Below are 20,591 nucleotides of genomic sequence, written 5' to 3'. Positions count from 1 at the left end.
AATACGTATGAAAAATGTCCTGCGTTTTTTGCTATCTAAGCATTATGTCTATATTTCAGTGTTCTGTTTACATGAAAAATTACGATTGCTCATAAAAAAGTTATGTCCTAAACAACTTTTGTCTTTAACATTGTCTTCTATATCCATCCTATATGTTTTCAAGATATTAATGAAAAACGCCAAAAAAATAGAAAAATACTTTTACATTAAATAACCCATGACACGTAACTTGTTTTATGTAGAGACTTTCAGGTATTGTTCCTCATATTCTTTTTTAATTCTAAGCTTCAACACGCTTTGTTGGAAACAACTACCATGTCAAAAATCATTTGCCTAGCACTTTGAATTGTTACTGGTAAAAGTTTTACTGCTATCCCTGCATTTTAGGAAAATCATTGGACATCTCAAATAAGAAACCACCTACTCATTTCTTCTGATTAACTACTGCTTTTGTCCATTGCCAGAAAGTTAAATGATATTTATTACTTACTGAAAATTAATTTAAAAAATGTGTGTCTTATGATTGTCATTGGAATATCATGTTAAGTTATTGCAGCAATAATACAGTAAGCCAGTATACATAGATTCCTTTATCGTGATTTTTTATTTAATGATTTACTTTGAAGCATGTAATGATGTTTATTTGAAAGAACGTTGAAAATTTACTTAGGCTCAGATTATATAATTTCAGGTATACGCTTACATTTAAAGTGTAATTTAATATTCTGCGCAACAAATGATAAGTCTACCAAGCACACATCTTATAATGTCTCAAGAGGAATTAAATGGTAAAACTTTCAACTCTTTGAGATAAAATAGACTAATTTACGAGATTACGAGATTTTAAATACATCCAAAGATACAACTGTTATATTTTGTATTACCTCAAGACGAGATATTCTTTCGTTAGCAGCGTACCTCCTTCCTGTACGGTCTCCATACCCAGAGACTCCAAGGATAAGAGTCAAGCTACTACCCGCAGCTGGCTGTCCATCATCAAGAATAATAATAAGGAATAACTGGAAATTTCACCACTAGCCCTTTTCAGGGCCATTATAAGTATTTACGTTTCTTACTTAACCATCAATCTCATCGGTTCTTATAAGGGCAACCTAAGTTTAAACTACCTTGCCAACAAATGCATTTTTACTACCATCCGAAAATGATTCGTCGACTAAATGACTATGTACAGCCGGCCACTATTAAACGAAGTCAGTCATTCACTGACAGACTTCACGAGAGGAGTTGGTCGTCACAAGGCTGGGAACCCCGGTGACCGACGACCCTATGTTACCCTCTCGACTCTCAGCATTCAACCAGGAATCACCGATCCTCTCCAAGGTCTACGCTAGGAGAACCAAACAGCTATGAAGGAAAAATAAACTTGAGGCAACGGGATAGTCTCCAACGGGCAAGCTTCACGAACCAATCTCTCCACCTTAGATCACCAAAATAAGTTAGTCTGCAAAAGAAGAAGGTGCTTTAGACACCAACGTCCTTGACGTTATACCAGGAGACGTTAAGAAAGAGCTCTACAACTAGCTCCAACGCTTCAAACGTTGTAGTTCTCCTCTCGATCAGTGTGGTGCTACAATAACAGGCCAGAGAAAATTATCCTGAGATATACAGGCAATCACGTTTGCTGGAAACTTCAGTCAAGAAAGAGTTTACTTAAAAAGCTCACCGTCCCTTCAGAATCTTTGGACGTCGAACTACCTTGCCAACAAATTGTAATTACAACCTAATAAGGTTAAAAAAATAGCCTTTAGGGATCACAAAAGTCTTAACTATGTCTAAAGTCGCAAGAAGTCGAACTGGAAGGAAAACTTCAAATGCATCTAACAAATACAATTTTAGGCTTCAAGAAAATGACGCTAAACATTAATCAAGATTAAAGTAGCATCAAAATCGATAAATAAAGAATTTGTTTAGTGAATGATAAGCTTTTTACTATCACCCTCATAGTAACATCTTGAATCTTTCAGATTTTTAAATAAGTAAAATGTGTATTTCTATTTTTGTGGCGATAAAAAATATAGAGATTAAGCTCCAGGACTTTGTTGCTGTGGTAATAAAGTTGTGAGATGAGAGAAAAAACTTTTTTTTAATTACGTATTTTTTGTGAACAAATATGTTTTTAATAAGAAGATTTTTGTAGTAAGTAGTGTCAGAAATAGATGTAAAATTTTTAACTAAAAACGTTTCACATTACATGACATCACTTATCGGTGTTCCATTTAGTGAGTCTCAGGCGAAGACGAGGGGCCGCTAAAATGTTATATAATAAAGACTAAAACTACTGTTAATGCACAAAGAACAGATAAAGTAATACCGAGATTCAGGCAAGCTAAAAAAAAATAAAGCACGTTGTCACACTTCTTTATAATAATTATTTTTTGATTTCTACAAATAAAGAGCTGCAAGATAAAGTAATAAACGCAATGAACAAAACAGATAGAACGAACACGAGTTATGGTACTATGAAGTCGTGATGAACTTGACGACTGAAACATTTTTCCAAGCACTCTAATTGTGCCTTCACACGGACACTCATATACACACAAAATTGTAACTTTCATTACTTCTAATTGGTCAAGCTTGTATAATCTTCCCCGATTTTTTTAACGGGATTCTTATAAGAAAAGAGAAAAAACGACCATAAAAGTCTCTCTCACATCTTAAAAAAACAAATTTCTCAAGTGAATTCTGTTAATTTCATGTCAGGGATACTTGTACATACTAAATAATACATCATGGCATTGCTGAACCAGATTTTTGTCATATAAAAGTATGAATTCTGACCAACTTGCAGTGTTTATTCGTAATACAAAATAATCAAGAGTTTATTCGTAAAATTTTTTTGTAATTCTTTTCGCTGTGTGCAGTAATCTAAAACAGCGCTACCTAAATGGTAAGAAAAGGTGATGTTGGATAACACGAGTACAAAGCCTCTTATGTGCTGCAAACTTTGGTAATTATTTTTCACAGTTTTAATGCATTTTTAATACTTCAAAGTATGGATTTCCAGTGTTAAAAATTTTAATTATTTGTTTTAAACAGATTTAACAATTTTTGGTTACAATGTTTATTAATTGTTTTTAACTATAAAATGATAGTTATATGTTTAAAACATATTCTTGACACTGAAAATTGATACTTTATGTATGAAAAATGCATTAAAACTACAAAAAACCGTTAACAAAGTTTGCAGCCTTCAACAGGTTATGCAATTGTGTTATCCAGCACTATCTCTTTTTGCCGTGTAGGAGGCGCTGTTTGAAATTACTGCACATAGCGAATATAAGACTGGAATTGATTAAAAGAAAGCTACCATACTGCTTGACAACAAGGGCTTGTTTCATAAAATAATACAGCACAACAAAAAAAGTACTAATGTAGGGTAATTGTAATTAATTTCAATAAAAAACAAGGTATTATATGTTCCACCGAAAGTCGACTCCACAGGTCAGCGCGTGCGCAACCACACATATAGGTAGGGTACAGTATAGAGAGAGTGTCAGAGATGCGGGCACGTCACGTTCTTTCCAGCCACCGAGCGCGACCAGATAGCAAACAAGAGAGCCAGAGAGGTGAGCGAGCCGGCCAAGCGGATCTTTTGTCGTTTTCCGTTTTTTGTGTGTGCCGTGCACATTTTCATTTACCCACCGAGGGAGATTTTATCAGCTTGTCGTCTGATCTGTTCGTTGGTTTCATGTATGTACTCGCTTTATGAGCATTACATGTTTGTGTCCAAGTATTAGTGCGTCGCGTTTCAAGGTCAATTCGACAAGTTCAGACAAACACGCACATGAATTCAATCACGAGAATCTTGACGCTTTTTTAAAGCTCACAATCAAGAAGCGTTTAATTAATAAATAGTGCGAGCCTAAGATGATGTCGTTAGTGAATCCAATTTCGAATGTCGCACAGCGATTGACTATTGTGACGTAATTTTGGTATTCACAGTTGAGAGTTGAATCATGCGATATAAACTTAGATGTAGCTTAGTCGGATTCGTGGAAAAGCATTTTACTCGACAATGTGATGTGTTTCAAAAAAACATCACACAGAAATAGATCAGGACACACGAGCCCTCTTGTTTACTTGACGTGAAAACACAAACAATTCTGCAAACCCTCTTTTTTTTTAATACAAGTGCTCGCACAACGGTATGCATATTCGTGCGATCACCACCATTGACTTTCTTTACGAACACACGAGATAACGTATCCAGGCATGAATTAATACATGTGCTTCGTATTCAAATTTTCATAAAACTAATAAATTTTTTTGTTATTATACACAATTGAGGCATTCAGCCTTCATAACTAGTGAAAGAACAACAGTTCCCTCATTTCAAATCATGCCCGTCAGGGTCGTCAGTTAAGGCACTCAGACTACATATTAAGAAAAGAGACATCAGTCACTTTAATCCGAAATAAGACGATCAGAGAAATTTATGCGGTCGTTAGTGAGACAACAGTCTATGCGACTGAATACAGACCTTTGCGTATACAGGTAAAATCCATGGTATTTATTTGTTCAGCTGTTCAATTTAATGCGTTACAATTACGTTAACATGTTTTATTTGCATATCTTATTAATTCTGTTTCTTCGTTTTTTCGTATTATTTTTGTTCAAAATAATGCATTATATGTATCATTTACTGTTGATTGATTTGTGATTTCTCAAACAATAAAAAGGGTTTTTTACATGTTTTCCTTATAAGTACGTTGTATTTCTTTGTTGATGGTTTTTTTTTTTTTTTCTACCGGGTTACCACTAGAGCCTACTGGCCTAGTCGCGGGGGCCACCTACTCACCACCTATGTGGGGATGTATTGCCACACCCATTTCCAAACCTTTTTCCTCATACCCTACCTTAATCCATGGGCACAGTGTGAATATCTCCGGTGGAACACCTTGCCAGTTAAACTGACACTCTCTGCATGACTGACACCAATGGTGCATCGGGTCTAATTGCCACTGTGTGGCCTTCCCCCGGAGAAGACTCCATTATTCCAGGACGTCCATTCCTCGCCTGTTAAGCCAGCGCTCTCTGCCGAAGCATCGGATCCAGGATAATTAGCATCCCCGGAGAAGCCCCATGTTTCAGGGACCACTCCTCGCCGATAAGGCCGGCGATCCCTGCCCGACGCCTGGCATCGGATCCGCTAATCCCTATCTATATAGCCCTAACACTGTTTCGCATTCACCTAGGCCCGAAAACCTGTGGGGCAAGGAAAAAACCCTGGAATTACTCTGAAGGAAAATTCCACAGAAAAATCCGCCCCGAAAAAAGCCGGGGTTACATACGAACTTTTCCCTATGAAAACAGTTTTTGAAAAAATTTGCCATTCACCGGGAATCGAACCCACGGCCCCTAGAACTGCGTTTTATCAGTAACAAGCACGCTTACCACTGAGCTAACGCCGGTCTCTTTGTTGATAGTTATTATATAACCTTATATTTATCAAAACTTATTATCTTAATTGGAAAAATTAACATTTAGAAAGCTTGGGTTTCACTTAAATTATTAACAGAATTAGAGATAAGACAGGAAAATTATATAAAGTAAGTAATTATTTCACGCAAAGTATTTACAGTAAACCTCTTTGGTTCACTGGGAATTTATACAAAAAATAATATGCACTTGTACATTGAAAGATTTGAAAGTATATCAATTGTGACATCCCCACCTAAGTAACAGATAGAGAGATAGAGACGTTTATACACCACATCCCACTATGTCTTAGATTACCATAGTACCATATGCTGATTGTTTCCTAAGCTTTAACGATAGAATGTTACGATCTGAGATTTTATGTAAAAATTTATTAGGGACAACTAAATATAAGCTTTAGAAAAGCTTTGATTTTTTTAAAACATATAAAAGTTTCTTTGGTTGGAGTTATGAATTCCATAACTTTCAAGGATGTGACATTTTTTTAAATACAAATCACTATACTAAATTTTGATCAAACAGTTCAGTTAGAATCTGAGGATTTTGGCCATGTATTAATGGAGAATCTATTTATCTTTTGGGAATCTTATACTAACATTTCATTGAGTATTAGCAGATTAATTGTAACTCGTTATTCTTAATCAGCTAAGTGCCATGAAGGATAAGAAATCACCTTACAATGATGACTGCAAATCTTACTACAGACAGATCGTTAGCAAAATTGTTAAACATAAGTAAATTATCTTCGATGGACCAAAATTACTATAATAATCTGTGACTAATAAGTATTGAAAGTGATTTTACTATTTTACAAACAGTTCAAAAAAAAGCTGAAGATAATCTAGGAGTTTTATTTGTAAAAATAAAATTTGAGTCACAACTGACTAAATAATCTTGTACCACACAGTGTAATAAGTAATCAATAAGATGCACTTTTTTGGGTAAAACAAATAAATCTCTGCAACAGCATTGATAATTTATGTTACAGTTCCAACTATATAAAATAAATATAAAAATTGGTAAAGTTTATGAAAAATGAGCAAATGCATATTTATTTAGTCCATATAGTTAAACTTTTTTTTTTTAATTTTAATAACGGTATTAACGAATTATTGTACCCAATTGTAATTTATTAATTTGAAAAATATTTGGTTTTGTGAGACTAAACTAGCTTCGAATTATGATAATTTTATGTTAATTCTTTCTTCTCACATATGCCCTAGAAAAACCAGCCTGAGCCCCACTCTAAGCAGAATAGTTAGTCTTGGATTAATAATAATAATAATAATAATAATAATAATAATAATAATAATAATAATAATAATAACAATAATAATTCTCCGAGGGTATGGAAGACCTTGTTGAAGATCGCACTGCTTGCAGCTTAGATCGGGTAAGGGAGCTTCAAACCAAGAAACATACTACCCCATCCTGTATAAGAGTATGCAACGATTACAACATTTTCTTCAGAGTTAGGCCAGAATGGTCAAGCCAGACGATGAGACTTAGTAATGCCAGGTAACCACATTTGATAGGGATGTATGTTTCGTTAATTAAGACGTGATGGGTTGAATAATACCGACTTACTAACACTGAGGAGGCTACAAGGCGGTGCTCCAGCCAGGGCTGCCAGACTCGTGAGCTGACTGGGGGTATGTAGGCCTAACAACCTTTCTCTGGGGCGAGCCCTCTCGATATTTTTTGCGGATTTATCGAAGGGAAATAAAATCATCGAGACGCACGAATGGGAGATGTTGGACAATATAAAAAAATAATTATACACTAATTGTATTTGGGATGTATCGTCATAAACTTGAGGTACACTTAAAAGAAAAATTATTGCACGCTTGGTATGATAATATAAACGTGCAAAAGTTATTTAAAAATAATTATACGATAACAAAGCCTATGAAAAACAAATATAACGTTCATATGGAAAAGAAAAAGCAATATCGCATGATTGTGATAAAAATATAACCGTTCAAAAGTTATTTAAAAATAAATATATGACAACACAGCCTTTCAAAAACAGATATAACGTTTATATTGATATTTCGTACGCCAAAAATTACAAGTTTCACAGGATTTTTAAAGGAAATCACGAACATTAAGTCTCACGAATAATTGAAGATTTGTCGATGTACAACTATTACCCTAACTTATTTTGATCATTTCAATGTCAAGAAATTTATTATATTTAATTTTTTTACAACATTGAGTGTAGTAACAGACAGTCTTTAAGTTTAATTTTTGCCAGTGGTCCCGAGACTTACACTTTGGATTTTTTTTTCTATTAATATGAGAAGCTTTACGTATAAAAAGTAAAGCTTAAATCAGACTTTACTGAGTTTTATTAATAGTAAAAAAATCAGGATTTAGAAAAATGTTTCTAGTACATTTTTTTTGTAGTAAATTTTCGTTATGACAAGATAAGTTTTAATTTTTTTGGTTCTCTTTAAATCCAGAACCACCCTAATACGATAATATTTTATTTTTAGAACGTGCTCTGTTAGTAGTTAAATTAAAGACATTTATAGATTTAAATGTATTTAATTTAACTTTTTAAAACGACATTTTGTGAAGAAAAACAAAAGTTGTTTAAACACTGCAGATTTTTCACTTCCAAACGTCTAACTTTCAATAAAATTATTTCAAGAGTTTCTATTTTGTAAAGCTGATATGACCATAGATATTTTGTAGCATATCTTGGTGCTCATTCTTTTGATGTTTATTTTTATTTAACATACAAATAATTCCACTGCAAAAATATGTCTGAATTTTTCCTCAACCCCTAAACAAGTTTAACTCGACAGTTATTCTAGTGGGGTTCTAAATGCCAAAAGTTTAATCGTAAGATTTTATAAAAATAAGTGTAAAATCATAAAATACCTTATAATGGATTTAACATATTCATAAGGCATATCTAAAGGCATTATGATACCATCTGTACTGCATAAACCATTATTCTGCTTGTTTTCAAGTTGAAGAAAATAATCAGTGCATGTAGATATGACTAATCTGTGAACCTGGAATTGAATTTTAATAATATATTGATGAGAAAAATACACAATACATAGAACAAACTAAATTTAAAAAATTAACATTCAATTTTATGTTTGCAACAGCAAAAACAATTTCTACCAATATGTCTATGAAGCTAGAAAAAAAACTCATAAGATGCTGATTATCCACTTTATTTGACAGTGCTTTAAAACTGTAAGATGTTTTGTTTTTAATATTATTTTTGTAAACATATAGGAAGGTTCCTTACAAAAACTTAATTGAATATCACAGCTACTGGTTCAACCGTTTAATTCTAAATCATAAGTTAGCTTTCATCATCAGAATACATTTTTTAAAGATAAATTTCGTTATCGTATTAGTTAATTATCTAAGATCTGTTTAAAAAATTTTTTTATGTACATTTACAAGTTATTTCAGGTCCCCACACAGGTCTTATTTAGATCTGCAATACTATGTTATCAAGCATATGTACTCTATCGTTATTGGCACAGTAAGAAACTGCTTTAGATTTGTTGTGAATAAATAATTTACACAGCAATAAGGACCTAAATTTTGCAAAGCTTGCAAACCTTTGGATCATAGTTGAAAACATGTACACAAGAAAAAAGTTTCCCAGAGGTGCAAGTCAAGTTAGTAAGGTCTTGAACTTTAGGGCATGTATTGCCAAGCCCAAGCTACAAGACCACTGTGCTGTTGTAGCCACATTGAAAATTTTAAAGATGAAGACAAGTTTAATGGAAAAAGCAGGCTGGCAATTCTGCATTACTCTGCATGTATACGATAAAATATTCACAAACCACCTTGGATTTAATGTGAATCAATCACTTACACAACAATAAAGACATCTTATTTTACATGGCTTTTGAATAACGGGCCATAGTTGGACGTACGCACATTAAAAAAAGGTTTTTTCAGAGGTAAGAGCCTTGTAACTGAAAACTGTCTCAAATTCGTAAGTATATGTTATCGAGCCCCCAAGCTACAAGAATTGCAGCCTAAACAACTATGCTATAGTAGCTCGGTTTTTTAATAACTTGATAACTAAAGGTTACATGACAAGTGATTTAGATAAATAAATTTTGAATGGATATAATGTATAAAAATATAGGTAAAATCTTAAACTAATAATAAATCTTAATATTTAAATTGCATTTTTTATAATTAAAGAAGATTTATCTCTTTAAAACTACAAAACATTAATCTATAACTGTAAAGTCATTGTAATTGAAAATACTTTGTTAAAAATAAGAAAAATTTTATTATATTAGTCATTAGCACGATGATTACCAAAATCTGTTTCAAAATCTCATATGAATTGTCATAAAATTCAAAGTAAGCAATGAACCTTCAATAAGAAATTTACAGTTCACTGTTTTTCAATTTTTTAGTTCTATCAAAAAAAGACTGATGACTTTTATTATTAAAAAATACAAAAAAAATAAACACCACCTCATAAATTCTAAAAAATATATACTGCACTAGAAAAGTTTTTGTGTACATTACAATGTCGTCTATATGTACAAAGGTTCCCTTGCCTATTATTTCTTCAAGTGCTTTAGTCGTGGCTGATTGATATTCTATTGCTGTGTTTCTTAATCCAAATTTGTGTTAAGTGCATCGTCTGGATAAGATTTGCTGAAACCCTGACTTAAAATTGATCACAGTATAGTACTTCGAACTCCTAACTTGGTCTACTACGTCGGTTAAATTTGAGAGCGGAAAACTTATAGGTATCGTCTTTTTGTTAAGAGATCGGAAATCAAGAACTACGCGCCACTTAGGTGTTCCATCAGGGCTCTTTTTTAACACAATCCAAAAAGCAGTACTATAGCCAGATTGCGATTTCTTTACAATTCCTTTTCTAGTAGATCTTGTATTTAGCGTTCGATTTCAGTCTTTGATCCGTGGGGTAGTTATCCGAGGTACGGGATGAAAGGCCAGAGCACAAGGTTAAATAAATACTTACAGAAGAGAGTATTAACTCTTTAACTCTATTTATTTAATACAATATAAAACCACACGGCTTCTCCACAGCACCACTCTGTAGGTTTGATATTCAGATTTATAACGACGTAACGGTGTTAGCGGTAGCACGGGTACTGCAGAACTGCCTCAGCTGAACTGCGCGTCTCGCTGCGAGCCTGCGCGACCACCGCGCGCAACGGCTGAAGGATAGGGAAAAGGGGGAACCATCTGAGAAGTACCAGCAGCGTTGATGGCAAAGCTATTCAGCTAGACACTCCCTCCCTTTGCCACTCTATCAGCTCTGGTCGTCTAGTTTCCTCCACCTGTGAACACAATGGAATTGAATATCAGTACTCTCCTTTCAGATACAAACCTCTAAATTAACTTAATCAATTTAATCCAAAATTATAATTCTATCTTTAAGTTCTCTATGTGTCTCCAATGGTAATGGTTTAGTCATAATATCAGCAACATTCTCTTTTGAGTGTATCTAAAGGACTTTCAACTTTCCTTGATCCACACATTGCTTTATATAGTCTCTATACGTTACTGACATATTTACTCTAACTCCTGATTTTTCTCTCTTCACTAGGTTATTCGTTATTTCCTCTAAATCCTCGTCGAAAATCTTAAGTTCATGACAACCGTCCATCATAGTACACTTGAAAGCCGACATGTTGTCACACCAAATTGTAACAGACATCAGAGTTCTCCCTAATATGTATCTTATTGACTTTGTCTAGTGATGTTAACTCTTGACAAGGATCGCTCATCGCCAAGTATTCGACTTGACAAGTAGACAGTGTGACGTATGTCTGCTTATGACTTCTCCATGCCATTTTATCTCCGAACAGCCTAATTATATAGCCTCCCGCGGAGGTAGAGTCTTTACAATCTCTAAAACCTACATCTATTGACACCTTTAGTATTACAGCTCTGCCTCTAAAAATTATGCCTATACTTGAACTTACTCTTAAATACCTAAAAATTCTCTTCAACTTCATCCAATCCTCTTCTAATGGTTTCAGTTGACTTCGAGATAAATAGTTTACTGCAAAAGCTATGTCTGGTCGCGTATTATTAGCTAAATACGTTAGACTCCCTATAGCTTGTTTATATGGTACTCTTTTGATTTCATATTTAACTGTGGTGCTCTCAAGTTTTTTTTCTTCCAGTTTATATCTCTTGGATCTGTTACTCACTTGTCTAGTCTACATGGGTGTATTCTGTGGTTTACACTCTTTTATATTAAATAACTCTAAGATATTCTCTATGTATACACTCTGATGCAATATGTATACAATCTGTTTTGTCAGTTCTATTTCTCTCTATACTTATGCCAAGAAAAACTTTAGGTTTGCCCAAGTTTTACATGTCTAACGCTTTGCTTCAACTCTTTGTGATTTCATTTATTTTATCTCGAGCGTTCCCTGTTATCAGCAAATCATCTACGTAAAGTACTACAAAGATTAATTTTCCTTCTCTCACCCAAGAGAAGAAACATGGTTCATGAAGATCATTCTCTAAGCCTTATTTTAGCATCTCTGCACTAAATGTTTTGTTCCATCTCTTTGTATTTATTTTTCATCCATACAAAGCTTTCTTTAATTTGCAAACTTTGCTCAATTTAGTGTTTTCATCTACCTCTAAATCATCAGGGATCACCATACATGTTTCTTCTGTAATTTCTTCGTTTAAGACAGCAGTTTTTACGTCCATTTGAGTAACGTCTAAGTTGTATTTGTTCACAATTTCTAGAACTGCTCTACCTACACTCAGTCTAGAGACAGGAGAGTAAGTTTCTTCTAGATCGTATATATTCTTGTCTTTAAATCTTCTAATGACAAGCCTTGCTCTAAATCTCGTTGATCCATCGTTTTCTATTTTTCTCTTAAACACCCACTTAGAGTCTATTATGTTGGGTTTTCTCTTGTCGATTCTAGCCTTTGGTATTTCTACAAGATCCCACGCTTTATTTGCCTTCATTGACTCTAACTCTTCTTCAATTGCTCTCGTCCAGTTTTTTCTCTCACTAGTTTTAAAGGCCTCTTCATATGATATGGGATATGTTATGCGTATATTTATTTTAATAGCAATTTTTTACAGTATACAAACAGAAGTCTATATTACGATATAAAGTAGTGTTAAGAATAAAAAAATGTTTAAATACTTAGCCCGGATTGAACACTAAATAGGAGATAATGGTCCAAGCCCCAATTCGACACTAATTAAAAAGTGCAATAATAGAGCGGTACCAGTTCGACACTAATTGACAAAAAGAGATGACATCTTGGCTTCTACTTGACCATTTTTTTCGGCCCTTATTTGACATTCCCCCTTTGCTTCATTGCAACCCTACAGAAATAAGCTTAGAGGTATATTTTCTCTATCAAATTCAGATATAATTTTTAAGGCATCATTAAGAGTGACCGTTTCAGCTTCAATGTGTTTTGCTAATGGGTTAGCGAGTTTGGATTCGATTTTTTCACATGGTAAAAGTACGTTTTTCAGTTATAGTGCCATTACTTTAAATGTACCGTTGTCTCTCAAGGTAGAACTGGGTAGGTTGATTTTGCTGACAGTGATTTCAAAATGTCGTTCTGTCGTTCTCGATGCTTTCCGAATGAATGCTTGTGTTTAGAGTATGACCTACTCCTTCCAGTGGGGATCCCTGATTTGTATAAAAAGATTGAATTGATGATAAAGTTATCGTAGTAACTTGAGCCTTGGGATTTGTATGTGTTAAACGCGTATTTATCGATCTTTCCTTGAAGCGTTTTTACTCTGTAGAGCTTTCTAATGCGTAGTGCGTTTGTTGCTTAATATTTTGCTTTCTTTTTACGAAGAATAGAAAAAAAGTTTGTTCCTATTCGATTATCAAGACTTTTCTTCATATGTCTCATTTCTTTTTTTTTTTTTTTTAAATCTTAGTTGATCGATTTCAAAGACGGTGAGTTATCCAAGGGCATACTTGCGGTTCCTTATTTTTCTTTCTTGATTGGTGAATATGTTTTAAATACTTCTTAAAAGCCGAATTTTCTTCTACCATATTGTTTGAAACGAAGACGAGTTCATCGTAGATCTCACAATTCTAGAATTCTTCTAGAATTGTATTCCGTGCTATGACTCTTAAGGTGATCTGAGTTTTTTCCTTTTTTATTTTCTAGATCTTTTAACTTTTGTTCCCCTTGTCCTATCATTTGCAAGGACTCTTATTTCTCAATCAATGTCTTATAGGGTAAGTGGTTTTGAAAAGAGATTTTTTAATTAACGGTAGTTAAAAGGAGGGGTTGCAAGTGAAGGCAGTGAGTTTGTACATTTGGCATTTACGGGATCAGCCTTCACCACAGCAGCCGTATCTTTAAGGCACAAGCGTGTATGATTTTGAGAAATCATCAGGAATTTTTGTAAAAAGAAGCTGCTTATTATTAGCGGGGCAGGTTTCTTAGGTATTAAAGAATGAGTTTTTTTCATTCTTTGTCGTATTGAAGGAATGTTCTTCAGTCGAAGTCCTTTTCAGCCATATCTCGTGTGTAAGTGCTCCTAGAGTTGTTGGCATTTCCGAAAATTCAATTCTTTTTACTACGAAGCTTTCTTAATGCATACTTGAATAACTTTCTTGTATCTTTCTCCGTTGGAGATATGTCACCCACAGTTTTGTTGCTTTTTTTAATTAGTAGGTGCGTCCCACTATAAGGAGAAAAAAATAGCTTACGTAACTCTACGGCTGTAAAGCTTAATTAAGAACTAACAAGGTACATGTATATATCTTACGATACTAGAAAGTAATTTTAAAGGGTCATTCCACACAACCTTTCTCCACCCCCCTCAACCTCTCTTCAACCTAACCCTCAATCCCCCTTTAAAGAAGGTAAAATTCTAACAGTTTTTACGTTCCTTCTATTGGACTGAAATTTTTGGTTAGTCACCCTCCACCACCACTCCACCCTCCTTAGCCCTCCCCACTCTATGTTGATAAGCCACCTTCAGACCCTTCTCAGCCCCTCCCTGAGTGAGGCAAAATTCTATCAGTTTTTACCTTATTTTATTAGAGTTAAGCTTTTGTTCAGCCCTCGTCCACCCCTCACAATTTTATGACCCAATAACAGTATAACTCAACACTATTTTGTTTAGTCCACCTCCACTCCCCTCCCAATTTTATAACACAATAACAGTTTATCCCAACACAATTTTAAAGATTTTCCTCCTGCCACCCTTTAGCTGCATCTCTGAGGTAAAATTATATCAGCTCTCGTGTCACTTATTGTTATATTACTTCTTGCAGTCTCCCCCCCCCCCTTCAGCACTCCTTACATTTTTAAGAAAGCTTTTAAGTCCCTTTTACAACTTCTAAGCGCATTGTCTTAGCAACGCTCCAATATTTGTTCTAGCCCTCTTCAGCCACTTTTCACCACTCTCTTCATAATTTTTTTTATGTACATAGGTATATTTTTTAGCTCGTTTCCACACCACCTTTGAGGTAGTGCTAAGGGGCGCTGGTTTTTTTTAATTCTCAAAAAGTTTGCATTATTGAATATGTATTGAAGATGTCGCACATGTTGAATAATTAGAAAATTGGAGACATATATATTGCCGTCGACATATGTTGGAGGACCACGATATATGCAACATTATCAAGATGCTATAGCTATAATGAAAAAGTGCAGTAGACCAGACTTATTTATAACAGTAACATACAGTCCTAAATAAAAAAAATTGAAAGTGGTTATGGCTAAATTTCCAAAGAAATAACAGTGCCAAACCTTATACTAAATATAACTGTTCGGCTAATTCACAAACAATTACAATCAATTTGAGACGATGTAACATTTTCAGTAATATATTAGCTTATATTTACATAATAGAGTTCCAAAAACGTGGACTACCGCATGCACATTTGCTCAGAACATAACATTCTGATAGTAAAATAATCACTCCTTAGAAAGTAAGTAACATAATATCTGCTGAGATTACTTTAAATAACAAAAAACTTAGAAAATTAATTACTTAACATGTGCTACATCTTTAAAACATATTTAATAATGCAATCAATAAACTTTTTGAGAATTAAAAAAAAAAACAAACGCACCATAGCACTACCTCAAAAGTGGTGTGGAAACGTACTAACAAATATACGTATATACATAAAAAAATTATTAAGAGAGTGGTGGAAAATGGCTTAAGAGAGCTAGAACAAATATTGGAGCGTTGCTAAGATAATGCACTTAGAAGTTGTAAAAGGGACTTAAAAGCTTTCTTAAAACTGTAAGGAGTGCTGAAGGGGGGGAGGGGCTACAAAAAGTTAGATAACAAAAAGTGACACGAGAGCCAATATAATTTTACCTCAGAAATGCGGTTAAAGGGTGGCAGGAGGAGAATCTATAAAATTGTGTTAGAATATACTTTTATTGGGTTATAAAATTGGGAGGAGAGTAGAGGTGGACTAAACAAAATTGTGTTGGGTTATACTGTTATTGGGCCATAAAATAAGGAGGGGTAGAGGGGGTGGAGAAGTGCTCAACAAAAATTTCACCCAAATAAACTAAGGTAAAATCTGATAGAATTTTGTAGAAAGGGGAGGAGAAGGGGCTGAAGGTGGCTTATCAAAATCGGTCGGTGGAGCTGAGGATGGGTGGAGGAGATAGTAAGAAATCCAACCCAATAAAAAAAAAAAAACTGTTATAATTTTTCCACATATAAAGGGGGGTGGAGGGGGAGCGATGAGGGGTGGAAATGCGGAAGTTGTGTGGAATGACTTGAAAAAATCACTATATAATACGGTATGATTTATGCATGGATACTTATTTTTTGATTGAAAAGAAGATTTTAGTGAGATCTTAGTCGAAAAGAATTGGTCTTTGTTTCTATGAGGAACAGGTCGTATGTCGTCTATCTCAATTACGGTTTTAGGCAGATTTATAGAGCACAGTTGCAGAATATGGGGGAAAATCAGCCCTGCTGCTATTGGTTTAATCGTCGTTGTTATATCCCTGTTAAGTAGTAGTAGTTTAAAGGAGCTTTTACTAATTTTTTTTAGTTCCATGATATAACTACTAGGAAAATTCATTAATTTTTGAGGCGCAAGAAGTTTTTTATCAGGTTCCGTTTCAATCGACAAAAAATTATTCTATAGTAATAGCTTAAATAATATCGTGGGTTCTTCGGTGTTCTCACTATATTTCTACAACATTATTTAAAACAATTGCATAGAGTCCTGCTTTGTAGTTTTCAAGGTTAAGAATTTCTTCCTTTAAATTTGTAATTTCGTCTTTATTACTTTCTGACTCAGCCCAAACGCATGTTAGCACTTTTTTGAAGTAGAAAATCCGTCGTCACTAACAATTTGAAGTATGTTGTACATCAAATTATTTTATGTTATCAAAAATTTTTTGAAGTTAGGGTATCGAGATTAGTTTTTGAGATACTTAAGTTTAAAGTATCTTTTTTTTACATAGGTTAAATGTTAAGTTCGCCAGCTTGTCGCGTGCACCGATGCCAGAAGAGACCAATGCTTCGTCAGGAATAATACAATAACTACACGCCGATGATCGGATGATATCCCCTTCTTTTTCACTCTCTTCGCGTCTTTTAACTCTTTTCCTCTCACACTTTTTTACTTCTCGACCCACGCCCTCACTCGAATTTCCCTATACACTACTTCTCTCTATCTCTCTCTATATCTTTTCTACACAGAGAGATTTTTGGTACAGAAAATTGGTTCCAAACTGGAGTAGGGAGACTCTCTCACTTCTGGTGAGACACATTGTCTTACATGGAAGGGAGATTCGAGGAAACTTATATATGAAGCCTATAATTAAACACGTATGATCATAAGAGGGGATAAGTTCAGCAAAAGTACAAAAGAGGCGAGGTAACCGGAACAGACTAGTTTACTTCACCTTAATGATGATAATGATGACAATTTAAAAATCATTCTTTTTGATATGATTTTCTACATATACAAATACGGTTACTATTATTGTTACGAGACATAAGATATCAATTAAAAAGTGTTTTGCTTCTTAATTATAATTACAGATAATGTATTTCTTGATATGAATATTTTTTTTTGGGCTTATTTTACATCATTCTTATAAATTTATTGCATTCAAAATATTTGTGACACTGTATTTTTCTGTGAACTCTAAACGAAAATTTATTGGCATAAATAATAAAACAATTTAACATCAAGATGTATATGAATTTTTTTTTTAAATTATGTCAGATTACTGACGTTTTCTTTTAATAAACAATTTGCTAAAATAAATAAATTTAACTTTACTGCATATTTTTGTGTACTATAAAAATGCTTATATAATTTGATATTTATAAATTTTTTCTCCGTGTTAAATTTTTAAAAAAATTTTTAATTCTTCTACACTTGACATTTTGGTTGATTCGTTTGACAAATAAAAATCCATAGTATTGGATAGTAAAATAATTAAATTTTTAATAATTGTTCCTATTGCTCACACAAATTTTAGCTACAATCTTGTAAATAAGCAAAAACTTTAAGTAAGTTATTGAAGTACTTACAAAAAATTTTCTCTACTTCCCTAATTTACTATATAATATAGATAGATGATAAATGATTGGATGTATATACGTATAATTATGCGGACACGGTAGCACAGTAGTTCAGGCTGAGGTTCCTATAACTCGGGAGCTTTGTAACACAGGCTTCTGAGTTTCGAGAATCATTGTTTTTTTTACTTGACTTGCACCTCTGAGAATCTACTGTCTCACGTGCGTATTTCTAACTGTCGTCCGATGGTTTGAAAGCCATGTAAAATAAGGTCCCCACTGCTGCGTAAGTGATTGATTGCATTAAATCCGAGCCAGTTTTTTAAAATGCCAATGACGCAATGATGTATATGACGATAGCACATACATGCAGAAAAACACAGCAATGCAGAGCCTATTGGGCATTATTCTTAGAAATCGCTGTAAAATATGAAAAAAATATTATTAGTGTTTTGGAAACTTGATTGTTTTAGTTTATTAAATAATATGATTCTTTAAATTCTGTTGAGTTCCCAATAAATCAAAAATTTTTCTTTTAGGAGAAGGTAGAGATGAAACTCACTTTTGTTTCTACAACTATTTTCTATGTACATGAATGTATATATTATATTATATATATATATATATATATATATATATATATATGTGTGTGTGTGTGTGTGTATGTGTATATATATGTATATTCAGATCAGTACAATAAAGAGCCTTTTTGGAGGTAATTTCAAGAGAGAGCTTTTAGGAAGAGCCGTTTCAGTAAAAAGTTTTTTTACTTGGCTTCAAGTTGGTAATACATTGAATGTAGATGTACAGATCACCTTTAACAACATGTATTATTGATACGATGTGGTTCTCAACTAATAGAATTATTATCAATTACTAAAACACCATAGACCAATCAATCCACAACCTAACGCGTGTCTTGAATATGAGGTAAATAAATTAAATAGGTAATTTTTAGAAACAAATAACGACTCTTAACTAATGAAGTGACGCTTTTCTCGATGGATGAAGAGATTAGTAATAAAAAAAGCACCTTAAACCTTTGGACGTCAAGCAAGTTTCTGATCGTAAGGAGACAATTATTGCAAAAAGCGTCGTTAAATTTGTGGCACAAAAAGTTTATTGATTGATAAATTAACTATTAAAGACTGTTGCGCCTTGAACCAAATCGTTATTTGCTATTAATTAAAATAACTATTATCATTGTTCTTGAAATATAATTAATGTAATTTAAAGCATTACTTTAATGTCAACTACAGAACATAAATATATTGTTATTAAACTTTTTTTGTCTTCAAATCCTTATTAAAATCCTTTATATAATAGTTTGTATGACAGATAAAACCACAAAGCTAAAGTTATAAGAAAAGTTAGACGTTAAGACATTTTGTATATTTATATTAAAAGCATTACCAACTTAAAATCAAGTAAAAAAAATTTTTATTTAAGAAGGCTCCTTCTTGCACCAGAGGTTGAAAAGACTCTCGCATACTCAAAAATCTGAAAAGGCTTGCCATTAAGTTTAAAAACGCTTGCTCTTGACGCTGCCTCTGAAAAGGCTCGAAAAGGCTTTTTTTGCGCTGACCCAAAGCGATTTATGTATTAACTTGACACAAAGAAAAATAGACATTAAAAAAAATTACTATACAAATCAAAGGAACAGATAAGTAAATGAAACACCGCGGAAGATGGTGACATAAAACCGGCAATTAAAGACAAGTTGTTAAAATACAGTGAGTAGTGGTATATTTAAGGAAGAAAGAAAACAGATACAAGACAAGACAGAAGAAAAGATACTTAAATAAAGAGAACAAGAATGTAGTGGGGTTGAGGAAAATAGAAACAAAGCATATAAAAATCCGTCCGATTAAGTAGATTTTTAATTTTCTACATAAACTTGATCTTAAAATTTCAATTTAAATTCTTATTTGATTTGATCGAATCTTTGTTAGTTGTGATCCTGAAAGGTAAACGTATTTTTCAAAGCTAATTTTTCATCCCTTCAGTGATCATATAAACAGCAAACTTTCAACTTTTGCAGCAAAATATTTACTTCACCTTGTAGTAAGTATATTCTAGCAAATTTTGTTACTTATTTCTAAGCATTTTTTGCAATGGCTACTTGGGAAAATTTTTATTCACTTTTATTCCTTTTACATTGTATTTAATTAGCAATAATTTAGTTTAACCTTTTGTTCAGAGCATTGGAAAATAGAGAATCAACAGCAATAAAAAAGGGATTTCTATATTTTGTTTTACACAATCTTTGTAATAATTGGAATTCATTGCAGGGTCTTGATTAGACAAGATAAGTTTGACGTTGCAGTTTTTAGTTACGTATTTAGTTACGTAGTATCAATGTCTCCTACATTGATTTAATTAAATTTCCAGTAAAAATTTGTCTATATTTGGATGTGTATTTATCAAACAGCTATATTTGTGAACTGTGCCCAATAGGCTCTGCAATGCTGCGTTACTATGCATTTATATGCCATTGTCATAGGTGTAGTGAAAAACGGTCTCAGATTTAATTGGCCATCAAATCACAGTTGGAAAATACGCACATGAGAAAGTAGATTCTCAGAGGTGCGAGCCAAGTGAGAAAAGTCCGAGTC

General features: G+C 33.3%; 1 protein-coding gene across 2 annotated transcripts in view; it reads right to left on the bottom strand.

Annotated features, from left to right (window-relative positions):
* Window positions 1–20,591, bottom strand: part of Cp190 (centrosome-associated zinc finger protein CP190) — a 201,758-nt gene that overhangs the window by 130,874 nt on the left and 50,293 nt on the right. The window contains exon 3 of one of the 2 annotated variants that reach the window (XM_089597229.1): window positions 8,353–8,489. The exons of the other annotated variant lie outside the window; for it this stretch is intronic. Coding sequence (XP_089453355.1) covers window positions 8,353–8,489 — 137 coding nt within the window. The remainder of the gene's footprint in view (window positions 1–8,352; window positions 8,490–20,591) is intronic. 2 annotated transcript variants of the gene reach the window in all.

Source organism: Copidosoma floridanum, unplaced genomic scaffold (genome assembly GCF_036245765.1).
Source record: "Copidosoma floridanum isolate Cflo_tuat_1 unplaced genomic scaffold, Cflo_Japanese_pri ptg000031l, whole genome shotgun sequence".
NCBI lineage: Eukaryota > Metazoa > Arthropoda > Insecta > Hymenoptera > Encyrtidae > Copidosoma > Copidosoma floridanum.
Note: the sequence above shows the minus strand (reverse complement) of the source record. Positions and strands in the feature narration are given on the sequence as shown.